Source organism: Vipera ursinii, assembly GCF_947247035.1.
Source record: "Vipera ursinii genome assembly, chromosome: 1".
In the NCBI taxonomy this organism is placed as follows: Eukaryota; Metazoa; Chordata; class Lepidosauria; order Squamata; family Viperidae; genus Vipera; species Vipera ursinii.
Genome location: NC_139512.1, coordinates 137,850,196 through 137,867,666, shown reverse-complemented (window position 1 = coordinate 137,867,666; position 17,471 = coordinate 137,850,196). Strand labels below are relative to the sequence as shown.

General features: G+C 37.9%; 1 protein-coding gene across 1 annotated transcript in view; it reads right to left on the bottom strand.

Annotated features, from left to right (window-relative positions):
* The window catches only part of SPOPL (speckle type BTB/POZ protein like), a 52,607-nt gene that overhangs the window by 25,608 nt on the left and 9,528 nt on the right, over window positions 1-17,471 (bottom strand). The window contains exon 2 of the mRNA XM_083351695.1: window positions 1,022-1,159. Within this exon, the coding sequence (XP_083207821.1) occupies window positions 1,022-1,099 (78 nt within the window). The 5' untranslated portion in view covers window positions 1,100-1,159. The remainder of the gene's footprint in view (window positions 1-1,021; window positions 1,160-17,471) is intronic.

Below are 17,471 nucleotides of genomic sequence, written 5' to 3'. Positions count from 1 at the left end.
TCAATACAGATGCAGCAGCTTTGGGAGGTAACTTCAAAGACTGTGTTCCAGATTGCTGAACAAACAATGCCTCCGCACTTTTAAAACGGGTCTATGCGGTTTGGGAGCCATTTTTGCAACTAATGACTTTCAATACACACTTTCACTTTCCAGTCCATTTATTACTTTGTAGTTAAACTGTGAAATATCCAAATCTTGAAAATAACTTTTTAGCACCTCCAAATTATAACTAGCTCTTTTAATGTTTAAAAGTCCATTTTACATATTCCTACTTAGTTCAGTCACTTTACTTTGAAAAAAAAACTTTTGCTTCTTGTTAAAAAGAAAAAAAAATCAGTCAGGTGCCATCTTCCCCTTCTTTCAAAACGATCGTTGGAGCAGGAAGAGAGTTAGAGTTTCAGAGTTAAAGCTTTGTACTTGATATTTATACTGCTCCTGCATCAGCTCTGCTGCTACCGTCACTCAAGATGTCAATCAGATCCGGCAGGAGTGGATTCAGCGTCTTGTTCTGCTAAAGCAGAATAGTCCGTCCGGAGCATTTCCAGGCTTCGGGGGGGCTCTCACCCTTCATGCCCCAGAACAAATGTTCTGGGGCTCCAGGGGAGCTCTACCCCTACCTGGAAGCTCCCCCTCCCCTCTTTGCCCAAGGAGAAGGGTTTTCGAGCGGCAGAACAGCTGATCGTCGGCTATTCCGCTGCTTCAACGGGATTGAAGGGCCGGCGGTCGAATCCGACCATCCTCGCCGCTGAAGCGCCACCCGGAAGTCTCAGGCATGGCTATTATCATTACTTTTGGGCAATGCCTCTTTCTCAAGGCTGATTTATTTTTTACTTAACTTTATTAGATTTTCTTTGAGATTTCAAGGCAGTTTATTTGGGATCTCCATTTCATTCCTACCATGACAACACCATACAATAGGGCTGGACTGAGAGAGAATAAGTAGCCAAAAGGGCAAATTTGAACGTGGCTAATGAATGAGAATTATGCTAATAACATATTCTGAACTCATACATTACATTACCTGTGTGTAACACCAGCTTTCAGCCACAGGTCCACTGGACATCTCTCCAGATGGTGAAGGAGTAGGGACTCTTGACATCCCCACTTTATGGCACTCTTTTTCAGTATAAAGGCAGCAATTTAGCTGTCAGTATCCTTCCTTTCAACAGCAAGATGAAAGCAAAGAATTAGCACTATTTCACAGTTATTATTAATCTACAGTTTCTATATAAAGATATGAAATGCCAAAGAACAAGAGAAAGAAGTGAACAAAATACTGATAAAGAACTGTATTTTTTCTTCTTCCCCCAAGGCTTATTATTTTTATTTAATTAAAACCTAAAAAATGGGAAAAGGGGGAAGTATGAAATTCATCCTAAAATGCTTTTAAAAGGTGAAAGAAACTGGTCTATGTTTACAAAAATATTACATAAAAAATAGACTAACATATCAAAGGCAGAACAGCTTGCCTCAATATAGTGAAAACAGCAGCTTTTGTAACCCCACAAACTTGATAAAAGATTAAAAAATAAAAAATGAGGAAAAAACCTGACAATAATAAGTGCTTCACTTTAAGAAAATAACAACATATGGACAATGGTTCACATGATAAAATGTATTCTGAGCCTCATTACTTTAACCAAAGATTAACGGATAGCTTTCAATATGTTGAGATCAAATTCTTTATTTTACTATAATGTTGATTTTTTTTTCAACTGTAGGCTTCTTCTAAGCAGCAAAAAAATGAAGAGATGCTGTATTATTTTGCTTAGAGTTTTATTATTTTGGTAAATAACAAGACGGCAAACATACCGAATACTCCTCCCTCCTCCTATTTTCCCCTCAACAACAACCCTTTGTGGATTGGGCTGAGAGAGAATGACTGGCTAAAGTCACCCACGGCTTTCATGCCAAGGCAGGACTAGAACTCACCATCTCCTGGTTTCTAGCCTTGTGCCTTAACTCCTAGACCAAAGTGGCCTAAAAATTGTATTTTAAATCCTGACAATTTAATTTAATATCACCTTTGTCTACCTATACATTTTTTTAAAAAAATCTTTTAAGTAGACTTTAAATCAATCAATCAAAAATGCCTATTGCAATTGTTGGAAAATCTTCTTGACCACTTTACTCCCCCCCCCCCCAAGACCGATATCCAACAGCAATTGCTGTGGCTTACCTAGAAACTTAACTATTTTTTTCATTTATTCATCTCTCCAATGGTTTGCAAATACAAAATACATTAGAATGCATTAAAACCCGTGAAACACAGACATTATCAGATCTGAGTCAACAGAATGAGATCTCAAACAAAACAAGAACTCAGTTTTGCTACTTTAATTCAAAATGTTGCCTGAACGTGCTAGTTTTAGCTACCTTGCAGAAGGGCTGAAAGCAAAGGAGCCAGATGCCAAAGGGGGGGGGGGAAGAGAAGGACTACAGGTTGGAACGTTATCAAGAGACATCTGTCAAATCAGTAGAAGTGTACTACAGCAGAGGACCTGTTGCATTTATTCTTCTCAAAGGAAAGGACATAAATCCTTAACAAGACCTACAGGGTTCAAAGGCAATGAAGGACTATCTTCTGATTCTTCCTAAACAAAAAACAAACACCCTAGCACTCAGTAAGAAGAAAAAGGCTCTGTGGTGATCAAAAGATTAAATTCTCTATTTTTCTCCATCCAATGCTTTTCCTCAAGCATTAAAGCAACCATATCCCTTGCAAGGCTCATTTTAGCCGGTCTGAAGGCTTGGGGAACTGTAGGAATTCTTAGCAAAGTGGTTGCCCATGCACGCACACATACACACCTGAGGACGGTTGAGCACAACTTTTAAAACAGCAGAGTGAGCTTTACAAAGGATGCACTGTTTTAATACTTCACACAGGGGTGCGTCATCAGGCTTAACATGTTTTGTGAAGCATTCCTGCTGAATGCTTTGAAGAACAGCCCTAATATAAATCTGCACACTGTATTTAGCCTCCTGAGAGAAGATTTATTCAAAGGCTACTAAAAATATCTGATCCAGGTTAAACATGTCTGTTCCCCACAGATGCCCATTCAGGAAACAGAAAGAGTCTCAAGAGCAAATCTTCAGAGGAAACTCAGGATAAGGAAGGTGGAAATAATCACCTTCTTCCTTTCCATGTGAGGGATGCTTTTCTTAGCAGGAGGAAATCCCAATCCAAACAAGAATTTGGTTAATGTATGTTATGTATACTGCTCAAAAAAATAAAGGGAACACTTAAACAACACAATGTACTGTATTTAATAGTAGGATGTCTTATTTTCTGTTCCCTTTATTTTTTTTAGCAGTATATATATGTGTATGTTTGTATATATGTTTGTATTTATTTATTTATTTGAATTTGTCTCATCGCAAGCTGGCTTACAGCTTTGTCTACAGGTAATCCTTGACTTATGATCACAATTGAGCGCAATATTTATGTTGTTAAATGAGACAGATGTTAAATGAATTTTGGCCCATTTTACAGGGCGGGATATAAATGGAATTAAAATAAAATAAAAATAAATAAATAAATCGTTAAATTAGTATCACAGTTGTTAAGTGATTCTGGCTTCCCCATTAATTTTGCTTCTGACACTTGGCAAAAAGTGATCATATGACCCTGGGACCGTCATAAATATGAGTCAGTTGCCAAGTGTCAAAATTCTGAACACAAGACCAAGGGGATGCTGCAATGATCATAAGTGTGAAAAATGGTTATAAGTCATATTTTTCGGTGCCATTATAACTTTGAACGGTCACTAGATGAGCTGTTGTAAGCCAAGGACTACCGATGTAAAGTTCCAATGACTCCATCAATAACACAGAGACATCCATAAAAACCAGACAAAAAGAATGTTGTTGCTTCCCTTTTGAAACATTTGGCAAGACATTTTTCCAAAGATGTTTATCCTGGCTTAATAAAAGCTATACAATTACAACAATGCTATTGTCTGCCATAAATCATGTTAGAAAGGATAATGTCTAACAATAAAAAAATCTGACAAATGCACCTATACTAACATTGAGTGCTTTATAGTAGAAAAGCAGGTATTCACTTAATATTATACTTGATAAAAATACTTCTCTCCAACATGACGTTCTAGATTATTAAAATTCTATATCTGTGGAAGCTCTAAAGTCTTAAAAGTTATTTAAATACTAGACAGCTTTAACACAAAATTTACTGAAGTATTAAAACTCCAAACTTTTTTCTTCAGGAGAATCCATCAGAATTAATCATTTTTGCCTTAAACTGTCTAATAGCTGCATTAAAACTCTTGAGCTCTAAAATGTAGTTATAATCTGATAATGTGTTTTACCCTAGTAGGTACCAGAAAATTGAAACAGACTAAATTGGAGTCATTTGTTACTCCTTAGATAAGGATGGGCAAATAGTTTAAATATGACAGTAAGTAATAGGTTAATACAGATCATGAATATTTTATTTATTTTTTATTTTAATTCCATTTATATCCCGCCCTTCTCCGAAGACTCAGGGCGGCTTACAAGCTTAGCAGTAGCCTTCATTCTATGTATATGCCTGCTTATTAGGGCTTTCACAGCCACCCCCAAGCGGCATTATTACAAAGTCAGCTTATTGCCCCCAACAATCTGGGTCCTCATTTTACCTACCTGGGAAGGATGGAAGGCTGAGTCAACCTTGAGCCTGGTGGGATGCGAACCTGCAATAATTGCAGGCAGCTGGTGTTACTTAAGGAGGCATTAGCCCACTGCTCCACCAAGTACACAGGTAGACTGCAGGATAAAATATTGATAGAAGAGAAGGACGAGCTGATGTGAAAAGAATGATTTTGATGAACAGCTATTATAAATTAAATTTGATTATAATTAAACATTAAAAGAAAACCAAGCAGCTGCACATATGAAAAATACTCAAGAGCTTTTATCATAATATCACATACACTGAAAGAATATACATAACCTCCAAAGCCATAACTGAAAGATAAAAGGAAGCTACTGCTCTTTTAAGGTTCATGTAAAACCAGAAGCAAAAAACCCTCTTCAGTTCAATATTTAATAACAATGAGGACTTCCAGGGAAGAAATGGCAAACTGAAGATGGTTCCACTGAGAACGGAGCCAACAACGATGGTAGAATGAAGAGTTGGCAAATGGATTCCTCTCTGGGTATGGAGAGGACTTGGGATTGCCCACAAGTATTCCCAATAATTGCTCCTCATGAGGAGACTTCAAGGAAGTGTTTCTGGCAGATTTAGAACTTCAGGAGATGAAAAAATAGCCACCTACACCAACATTGTGGTAGCACCTTTAAGGACACAGACTTTGCATACTTTCTTTATCACTTTTCATTTAATCTCTCCTGCCTTGGGCAACACGTTGGACTAGAAGACCTCCAAGGTCCCTTCCAACTCTGTGATTCTATGATTTTGGAAATTGCTTGTTCATTGCTTTTAAGATATTAGGAACTTCAGCATGTCACGTTTTACCAGCCTGGGTGATTTTCCTTTAAACCTTTGTGAAACAAGATTTAAGTACAAATTTAAGCCCTTTAACATTTTTCTTTTTTTTAAATAAATAGTAATTAGGACATTGATTTTGGAAAGTTATAAACGAAGGGTCCAGATGGATTTGAAATAAGTCATAAAAAACTTTCCTGTGGGAAAATGCTGTTGTTTTGAATTAACACATACACACTTGCACAGACTTTGCTTGTGGGAAACCATGTGATCATGGCCCATTGCAATATAATAATCACAAGCAGGGTGCCAAGCACCTGTATCGCAATAACAATCACAACTGCTGGAACTCTGAAAACCCATTGTAATCCCCTTCCTTAATGCCGCTTTGTACACTCATTGAATGAATGGTCATAACTCAAGGACTATCTGTACACTAAAATCCTCAAGGCACGTTTGCTTGTCCAAATATACTGCAAATGTAGATGTTATAAAAAGCAATTCTAAGGATATGGGAAAGGGAGGAGAACTACTGTTTGCATAAATAGTGTGGCTGATTTACCTATGTTTCATCATTGATGGTGTTCTGTCAGTAAGTCAATAAGAGAACTTAAAACTGAGGGGGAAATCTGATGCCAATTTGAGAAGAGCGTGGATGGGGGAAGGGGTATGGGTCAGCTGTCACATAGCTGAAAAAAAGTGTATTCTGACTACAGTCCCATTTTGAATTATGCACAGTAGATGTGGTACCACAGATATCTATAAGCCTAACTAAGCTTCACTACCATTTCTGCTCATTTTTGCTTTGCCAAAGAAACCATATTGAATGCCTTTGTTTTGTTTCAATACAATTTTTAAAAAGTACACAGTATCCCACTGGTATACATCAGAACTTATAAAGAATTTGATTAAGGTTGCTAGCATTGTAAAACTTGGTAACATGTACTAAAATACGGAATGCTTGTGAAGTGACAAAACTTGAGTTTTTGTGATAAAATGGCATTTCTTATGTTTTCTGGTACAGGTAGTCCTTGGAACCAGGATTGGAACCAGAACTGCCATCACTAAGCAATGTGGTTGTAAAGCATGACATCACGTGACCGCGTTGCTTAGCAATAGCAATCTCGGCTCTCCCAACAGCTGTAGAAACCCAGGATGGTACAAGTTGTAAAGCAGGAAGAGGCGAGAGTTCCAGGTAAGAAGTATGGGCGGATGGAGGGTGCTGTAGGTGGGCAACAGGGGTGCAAGCGGGCTGGCAAGGGCAAAAGGAAGACTCTGGAGAGCTTGTGCTAGCTTTACATGGACATTTTTAAAAAAAAAATTGGAAAGCTAATGAACTCAGGCCTTTGGGTGGACAGGACAAGATCTTAAAGCCAGGTCAATTTGGTCAATTTTTCTTCCTTCTTTTTTGGTATCTATGGTAAGGTAGGATTTTAAAGGAGGGCTATGGATGGCTTACATTTCTGAAGTTAAGAATAATGGGGAAGCTTCCGGTTCCGGATTTCAGTGCAGCCAGATGCGTGAGAGAATTGCTCCTCACATTGCCTGGATTTCTTCATCAGGGGGCCCCTGTAAAGGGGTCGAAAGTTGCCCTGAAGGGGCGACAAGTAGGGGAGAGGTCTCTCCAGTCGGCGGTAGAAGGGCGGCGGCCCTCCCATCGGCTTGGAGCTACTCTCCCATGGCCCATCGTTTAGCCGTTTCCTGACGAAGCCAAAAGCACAACAAAGCACTTGAAAGCACTTGAAAACTGGGTGAGAACTGCCTTTTTCTTTTCCTAATTGTCTACTTTGCCTGTCAAAAGCTTTCCGAATTTGCTTCCCCTTGCGAGGAGAGAGGGAAGGGATTTCTGTTTTTCCCCCCACCCTGCTTAATAGCAGCCTTTGTCTACATTGGGAGACAAAAGAAAAAGCCCTGTACTAAATGATACTGATTAATTGGACTTACTGCCATTTTACTTTTGGCCCAAAGTTCCTATATTCACAGAAATGGACTATTCTACTTATTAGTCTAAAAAGAAAAGAAATTAAAAAAGAAATAAACAAAAAGACTCTGTCTGAAAAGGATTTGAAATACTCTGGGGAAATCTAGTGGCTAAGCCTGTTACAGCAAGTGTTTACATTTTGGACTAACCTTGGCTTTGAGATAAAAACCTGAAACAGCTGGAGATGAATCTGGCTTAGAGGTGGACACTTACTGATTTTTGTTTGAAAAATAGCCTCCGCTAAGGACTATTTATAAATACTACAAAATGGAGAAGGATCAGCCACAAACCTGGCTTGACTATAACCTTATACTTGAAACAATCTATAGAGTCACTGAGATGTCTATCTCCAGATTTAATAATTTACACGCCAACCTTAAGATACAAATTGAAACCCAGACTACAACTAAAGAACTTACACTTCAGAATATAATAAATACTACTATTGAAACAGAGGAATATAAGCAACAACAACAAAGTACTGAAAAAACTAATATCCAAAACCTGATTTTACTCAAAGAATCTACAATTTTTAAAGTACAAGGAACTACTACTATGACAGACAATCTTAAAGACCAACAACAAACTAGGGAAAAACTTAATACTCAACTTCTTACCCTCTCTAAGGAGCCTACAATTTCAGTAGTACACTACATGCAAGATAGTGATGCCAACATAGAAGACGCTGAAGACCAACAAAGACAACCTGTGGAAAGCGTGGACAGTCAATTACTAACTATAAAACTGGATAAGATTTTCTACTCAAAACAGATCAACCCAGATGGAAGAAGAATCCAGATTAAACTGCAGACAGAGATGTCAGAGCAAATAAAGGGAGTGGAATTAACATGGCAACAATATAATGACTATAAATGGTTCAACCTTTGTATATTGCTGATGGTTGGATGGCCTCCTCTGGTGCAAATAATATGCATGAGAGTAAATGAAGACCTACTTGGCAATTTAAAGCCCTGGGTCTGGAAACCTGACTGGCAAAAAAAGAAACCTAGAGTTAGATTTAAAAAATGAATTCCTATAGAATTATTGTAGGTTAATTGTTAGTAATTAGTGACTTATTAGGACATGAAATAGAAAATATTTGTGAGATAGAATTAAAATGTGTTTACGTATTTATTAAGCTTATTCCAAATACTATAAATTTATATATTGATATAATGGAAATCTGGCTTATGGATCCTATGTTTGATGTTAACATTTTGGTTATGTATAAGTAGAAGTAGATTGATAAATATAGACTCTCCGATTGATTTATTACAATATGAAATAAACAATGTTTATTAGGTAGAAGCTAGCTATTTAACTATTGGTGTATGTCAGATGATACAATCTTTGTTGTAATAAGATAAGGGAACTTTGGGCTGTGAATACTACTTGGGATGTTAAAGGTTAAACATGGATACTATAATTAACATCAAAATTAGATAAAACTTAATAACAGGATATAGATATACCCTGTCGAAATTGGATTGACAAAATCTTCTCTAATTGACCATGCTATTCCTAGAATTGTTAGTTTAAATATGTTGAATTGAATGTTGAGGTAAATACAGAAGGATGTTATGATAAGGTAACCTGAACTATGTATTGAAAACTCTGTTACTCAATTGATGATTACCCAGGTATCGTGATGCTTTCTAAATATATAGGTTGTAAATTGAAAAACTAATAAAACTTGTTTTTAAACAAAGAATAATGGGAAGTAACTTCGTTAGTAGCAGTGAACATTACCAATGTGAGAAAATTTGAACCCTGATTTTCAGACTTATTTCACTGTTACAATTACTAGAGCATGAAGTCTGCCATTCTTGTTAAAACAAAATAGCTATCAGGGCAGAAGGCACAAGGGGGCAATTAAGAGGTATATGTTCTGAATGTGCATAATAGTTCATCATATATATAAAAAAGCACAATTATTGATTTGTAAGATCTACTTCATATACTATAACTGAGACAGTTATACAGTGAGGGGGAAAATATTTGATCCCCTAACAGTGAGAGATAGAATAACAACAAAAAAATCCAGAAAAAAGGCATTTCAAAAAAGTTATAAATTGATTTGCATTTTAATGAGTAAAATATGTATTTGTGCCCCTATCAATCAGCAATATTTCTGGCTGCCAGGTGTCTTTTATACAGCTAATGAGCTGAGATTAGGACCACTCCCTTTAAGAGAGTGCTCCTAATCTCAGCTTGTTACCTGTATAAAAGACACCTGTCCATAGAAGCAATCAATCAATCAATCAGATTCCAAATTCTCCATCATGGCCAAGACCAAAGAGCTGTCCAAAGATGTCAGGGACAAGATTGTAGACCTACACAAGGCTGCAATAGGCTATAAGCCGTGGTTGGAGAAGGAGGAGGAATGCTGCCTATGACCCCAAGAACACCATCCCCATCATCAAATATGGAGGTGGAAACATTATGCTTTGGGGGTGTTTTTCTGCTAAGAGGACAGGACAACTTCACCGCATGAAAGGGACAATGGACGGGACAATGTACCGTCAAATCTTGGGTGACAACCTCCTTCCCTCAGCCAGGGCATTGAAAATGGGTTGTGGATGGGTATTCCAGCATGGCAATGACCCAAAACACATGGCCAAGGTAACAAAGGAGTGGCTCAAGAAGAAGCACATTAAGGCCCTGGAGTGGCCTAGCCAGTCTCCAGACCTTAATCCCACAGAAAATCTGATGTTTGTCAGCTGAAAGTTTGAGCTGCCAAATGTCTCAAAACCTTAATGACTTGGAAAGGATTTGCAAAGAGTGGGACAAAATCCCACTGAGATCTGTGCAAACCTGGGTGGCCAACTACAAGAAACATCTGACCTCTGTGACTGCCAACAAGGGTTTTGCCACCAAGTACTAAGTCATGTTTTGTGAAGGGATCAAATACTTATTTCACTCATTAAAATGCAAATCAATTTATAACTTTTTTGAAATACATTTTTCTGGATATTTTTGTTGTTATTCTGTCTCTCACTATTAAAATAAACCTACCATTGAAATTATAGACTGATCATTTCTTTGTCAGTGGGCAAACGTACAAAATCAGTAGGGGATCACTGTAGCATAGCATCACAGAATTGAAACTGATAATGTATCAGAGATGTTTGAATTTAACTTGGCAAGCAAATCCTCTGGAATTAAATACGTAGTGCCTAACTGTCCCCATCTGCCACCTTCCCAGACTGCTCTTGAGGAAGCAGACAGAGGTGGCAGAGAAGAAAAGAGGACATTCCCTTTCTGTTATCTTAGACATATGATCTCTAATAGTGTCATTCAATCATATTTTTTCTTTAAAAAAAATCTCACACATAATTATGGTGAACTGTAAGCAGCAAAAGAAAATAGAAAGTGAATCTAAATAGCACATGTTTCATGACAGGGATAACTTGATATATTCAAAACAATTTTATAATATGTTCTGTCCCAGCCTACGTGAGTCCTTGTTATACTCACAAGGAGAAACCCCTCTTCGAAGGAACACGCAAGAACCGCAAGAAAAAACCAGCCTCTTTTATTCTCACAGACCTGAGTCAATGTCCAAGGCAAACAAACAGTCCACAGAAACTTGATCCTCAACACTAACGGTTGCCTTCGGCAACCAGCACCTCCCACACTTTCCCTTTTATAATTTAATCAAGGCATGGCTTCCTAATGCCTTCTCCTTTGCCTCTGGAGCCACCCCATTGCATTCCTCTGTCCTACTTGCTTCTCTTGCCTGCACTTTCACGCATCCTGGATATTTCCCAACTGTTCTTCATCACTGTCCAACTCAGGCTCCTAGCACAGCTGTGTCTCAGCCTGAGAGTGAGTAGAGGGGCCAGGCTCCTTGTCCAACTATAAGTCTTGGAGCTCCTCAGAACCTTCTGATTCTAATGTTACTCCAGGCCCCTCCTCCTCATCTGATTCATCAGATTAAGTTGCCAGATCCACTGGCTGGCAAGGAATCACAACATAATCCTCAGACTATTAGCCACTGAAGAAGTTTCTTCTGAAGGTGTGCCAACTATATATGGAAAAAGTATGCCCATTTTTCTTATGTAAAAAAACAGATCAATAATATCAGAAAGAGATGAATTTCTAGTGTTTATACATTCCAATAAAATGCTAAAAATAAATGGTGTGGAGAATTTGCAGGATTGAAAGACATGGAGCAAAAGAGAAATTGATGGATTATGTGCTCTCAAGTCGACATTGACTCTTAGTGACCAGGACGATCTGGCTTCAGTCCGGCCATTCTGAGCCTTTAGTGTATCAGTTTGAGGTTGGAAACTTGTTCTTAGTTTAGAGGTTTTTTATCCCTTTGTTTTTCCATTCCTATTTCCACCTTTACAGATTGGGACAGAGAGAACAAAAGGCAATTATCCATCAATATCAGACATTCTATATAGTTCCACAATTAAAAAAAACCAACACTGAACCAGCTAGCAGCAAACAGGAAACTGCATTTTATTCAAACTGCAGCTTCTAGGTCCCACCTAAATGAACTACAATAGTCTGAGACGTGGCAAGGTCCCAGGTCATTGTCTTTTGAAACTTCTGGTCTATGAAAGGGCACAACTGGCAGGTCAGCCTAAACTGGCCAAAGGCTTTCTTTCTACTAATGCAATTTAAGGTTAACTATATGGCTAATATGTAAGGATACTGTTTTTATAGATGCACACAAATTCCATCACAGACAGAAATGTATATGGCAGTTTGAAAGCAAAGCTTTCAGCAAAGCTGTCAAACTGAAAAGAATGTATTTGTCACATTTTGTATTTCATATTAAGCCATAATGCTAGCCAAAGCAATTCAAATGGGTTTTAATATATGGAGCTAGCATTCTGCAAGATACAGTAGTCATAATTTATGAATATATAATTTCACATTTTCAAACTGAAGTAGAGAATTTTCACAATAATTTATATTCTTGAGGGTCTTTAAACACAGTGGAGGAAAACTATGTCCAACAAATCTTAACTTATGGACCCAAATTCCAGATGAAGGTGAAGGAACTAATGTTTATGCTTCTAAATTAAGATGACAACATACAGGGACTTAAGTATTGGAGAGAAAAACAAATGCCATAAATAGGATCCAGTTGACAGAGGATCATGGGTTTATAACATTTCATCCTAATATTGCAAATTAATCTTCACTTTGCCCCTTTTATGTTAAGAAATTTGATGCAATTATCAACTTAACAGTACCAAAATTCTACACATATCAAGTTTATATATGTAAAAAATATACTGCTCAAAAAAATAAAGGGAACACTTAAAACAACACAATGTACTGTATTTAATAGTAGGATGTCTTATCTTGTGTTCCCTTTATTTTTTGAGCATTATATATTTAACTGAAAATCTGTAAAATGCTGCTTTGTTCATCTTCCAATTTGTATACCATATTTTCCGGCGTATAAGACAACTGGGCGTATAAGACGACCCCCTACATTTCCTGTTAAATTATAGTGTTTGGGCTATACTCGCCGTATAAGACTACCCCTCTTCCAACGCACACCAAATAAAAATTAAAAAACATCAGATTTGATTTTAATATGGTAATTTTAATTCAAATGCTTATGACATGCAGGTACTTAGTAGGAAAACTGTCACTTATAAACATAAGGCTGTTTGTCATCAAACATGTAAACATAAAACAGTGCAAGTGGATTAAACATTAATAATAATAATAATAATAATAATAATAATAATAATAATAATAATAATAATAAGTTGGAAGGGATCTTGGAGGTCATCTAGTCCAACCCCCTGCTAAGGCAGGAAACCCTATACCATTTCAGACAAATGGCTGTCCAGTCTCTTCTTAAAAACTTCCAGTGTTGGAGCATTCACCACTTCTGGAGGCAGGTTGTTCCACTGGTTAATTGTTCTGTCAGGAAGTTTCTCCTTAGGTTGCTTCTTTCCTTGACTAGTTTCCATCCATTGCTTCTTGTCCTGCTTTCAGGTGCTTTGGAGAATAGCTTGGCTCCCTCTTCTTTGTGGCAGCCCCTGAGATATTGGATCACTGCTATCATGTCACCCCTCACCCTTCTCTTCGTTAAACTACACATACCCAATTCCAGCAACCGTTTCCTATTTTCCTAATTCACTTTTTCACTTTTCCTAATTCACTCTAAAGCTTTCCCTGCGCAGAGCCTTAAGTAACACCAGCTGCCTGCAATTAGTGCAGGTTCGCATCCCACCAGGCTCAAGGTTGAGTCAGCCTTCCATTGTTACGAGGTAGGTAAAATGAGGACTCAGATTGTTGGGACCAATAAGCTGACTTTGTAATAATGCTGCTTGGGGGTGGTGGTAAAAGCTCTAATAAGCAGGCATATACATAGAATGAAGGCTATTGCTAAGCACATTGATTTGTGCTTTAAATTGTAAGCCGCCCTGAGTCTTCGGAGAAGGGCGGGATATAAATGGGATTTTTTAAAAAAAAAAAGACCAAATGGGTTTTCCAGGTTTTCCAGCCAGCCCACCCAGTTCCTGAGTCAAATGTGTCCTTAGAGCTAAGCTGCTGCTCTGGCTACGCATTCCCCACCTGCCTTTCAAGTTGCTCTTGCATTCCCCACCTGCCTACAGCTGCTCTTCAACTTTAGAAGGAAAGAAGCCCAGACCCCAGCCTGTAAAAAATCACAGACTGCAGCTTCTACTCCAATTGGTCCCGCTTTCCCTGCGCAGATTAAATGGAAGATCCGCTCCAGGTTTTCCAGCCAGCCCTGTCCCTAAAGTTTCAGCACCCGGCGTATAAGACGACCCCTGACTTTTGAGAAGATTTTCATGGGTTAAAAAGTCGTCTTATACGCCGGAAACTACGGTATTAGTTTTTGAAGAACAGATTTTTAAAAATCAGCAAAACTTCCAGGCTAGTTTATCCCTTATACAGAAACTCCAGAGTACATCAGTCATTACGTGATATACAGAAAAAACTGAAGAGAATTTTTAAGGAATTATACTCTAAACATAAAATTGGCAATGAAAATCTGAAAATGTACATTCAAGAATTAACTGAAGAATATAAATAAATACTAACCTATAGCAAGCAAAAAGAAGTTAAAAAACATCATAAAAAATCTAAAATGGAAAGGGCTGATGGCCCAATACTACAAAAAAAAAATTAGGAGGAATTAGAAAAACCGTTACTGAGGACAATGAATAAGATTCCAACAACAAAAAGAATACCAAAGACATAAGAAAGACTGTATACACGAAAAGAATGAACTAAAAAAAAACCACGGTGAACAATTTCTTCACTGAATATTGACTATAAGATATTAACTACTATACTGGCTGAACACATTTGGAAGTACATCCCTAAAATGATACATAAAGACCAAACAGATTACAGATGGTCCTCAAATTACAACAATTGAGCCCAAGATTTCCGTTGCTAGGCAAGACAGCTGTTGAGTTTTGCCCAATTTTAAGATCTTTCTTGCTACAGATATTAAGTGAATCACTGTGGTTGTTGAGTTAGTAACATGGTTGTAAAATAAATCTGGCTTCCCTATTGACTTTGTCAGAAGGTCACAAAAGGTGATTGATCACATGACCCCAAGACACTGAGCCATCATTAAAATGAACTAGCTGCCAAGTGTCTGAATTTTGGTCATGCAACTCTAGGGATGCTACTTGCATAGTTCTTGCTTAACAACAGCCACTGCTGACACTAAGTAGCATGCTTACACAACATCACGCTCTATGACTGCACCACTTAGTAATGGCAAGTCCAGTCCCAGTTGCCACTGGAAAGCAAGGATTCCCAGTATTTTCAAATAATGGAAAAATAAAAAGCCTTCACAAAAAAGAAAGAGGAACTTTGAGAAAGATGACAGAATTTGAAATAATTATACAAAGTCAAGAAAATCTATTAGGGTGTTGAATGGCTATTGAAATATGAGACGGCTATGGAACGAATTAGCAACTGTATGTAAAAATATGAAATAAAAATTTGAGAAAAGGAATAACAGTGGATTGAAAGATTTTACTTCATGCTGCAGTTTAAGGGAAAACAGGTACAAAATATCTGTAGATGGTATTTAACTCTGTTAATGATTGCCAAAATCGACAAAGCATACAAAACAGATGTTGGAAATACCACAACAAAGAAGAAACCAGTCCCCCCCACCCCGCAAAAAAAACCCCTAAAACAAAATATTACAAAGAAATACATCAAAACTTTCAAGTATTTAAAAAATAAAACTTGAATTGAAACCACAAGTATTTTATCAGATTGTTTTCACAAAACATAAAAAAATAATTAACTTATATTTTGATAGCAGCAAGAACAGATCTTGCACAACATTGGAAAAGAAAGATTTGCCAATAATTTCACATTGGAAGAGCAGAACTGGAGAATATGCTGCAATGTTTAACCAAACTCAGACAGGAATGTCTCCTTTATATGAAACCCATTACAAAGCAAGACAGGATTTGGAATATGACTTCTAGGACTTAAGTAGAAACCAACAATTATTAATGTTCAACTTACAATTTAAAAATATTTAAATTGTAATTAGCAGTTGGGGGAAACAAATGGAAGATCAGGCAGGATGTATTACTAGAAGGTTTTCTTACTACATTATTTTGAAAAGTCTATATTTAGTCATTATTTGTTCCATTTTTGTCTCTCTTTTGGATTCTATTATTTTAAAAATTGTAAGAAATTAAAACCATTCATTTAAGTAAAACATTCATATGGCTGATAATCTTAAAACAACTCCGGATAGCTTACAGCCAATAAATCAATATATACTGTACAATCATAAAATAATGATACAACTTTTAAAAAATTGGGGCCACAACCACACTTTTTTTGATGCAACCTATATTCGCATCATACCCTGACTTTACCCAATCCCAGAGCTTGGAGAAAGAGCCAAGCCCTGAGAATAAAAGGATACGGGCAGCTCTCAGGGGAGAGGGTGTTCCATAGGGCAGGGATTGCAATGTAAAAGAAACACAAGATGACAGTATTTAAGGGAAGGGACTTGGGAGCCTGGGTGGGGTAGTTAGATATCCCCAGGGAGAGGCAGTCCTGCAGGTGGCCCGGTTCCATGCCACACAGAACTTAGAGTTATAACCAGTACTTTGAACTGTACCCAGAAGAAGACCGTGAACCAGTAGAATTCACACAACAGGGGTGTCGTATGAGCGAACCTTGGAGCACACTGCTGAATTCTGAATCAGCTGTAACTTCCAAATGGTCTTCAAGGGCAGCTCTATGTAGAGTGCATTGCAACAATCCAAACGGGAGGTGACCAAGACATGAGTGCTCATGAGCAAAGCCTCCTGGGAAAGTATGCAGTTTGCATACAAGATAGATCTTTGTAAATACACACACACATCCCAGCCACAGCTGCTACCTGCTCAACAAACAGTAGCTACAAGTCCAAAAGGCCTTCCCAAATAATGCACCAACTCTGTTTGGGTCACTGCAACCCAGGCCATCATTTGAATCTGGGGGCCAAAACCCACAAATCTAGTTCACTTTGCCAGGATTGGGTGAAAGCTCATCCTCCTCATTATCTCAGAGCCTCCAAGGATGGAAACACGTAGCTGGGCATCATCAGCATACTGATTACACTATACCGCAAGCAAGCTATGAGGCTTCTTTGTTTTCCAGGGACTGGACACACCACAGTATAGTAGATAACTGTACACAATGCTTCATTGTGGCACATAACAGGCTGTTGTCCTGGGTTGACTTTACCCTCCTAGGTCTTGCAAGTTGGTGGTAATCATATAACCATGTCTTTTATACCGAGTACTTAAAACAATCAAAAGCTCGTAAAGGGGCAGATAATTTTTGCTTCCCTCAAAAATTTCTTGCACTGACTGGGATGAGCTGCTTCTCCAAACTCTGCTCTTAAGCAATGTTACTTTTGAGCACTTCAGCTCAGCTGCCAAGACAAGCTCAAGGCAGGAATCCCACCAGGATATGTTGCTTACTGTACCCTGCAGTCCTGGCAGCTTACTGGAAGCCCTCTTACCCTCTTGTAATAGTTGTAATTTCCAGATGTTTCCTCCC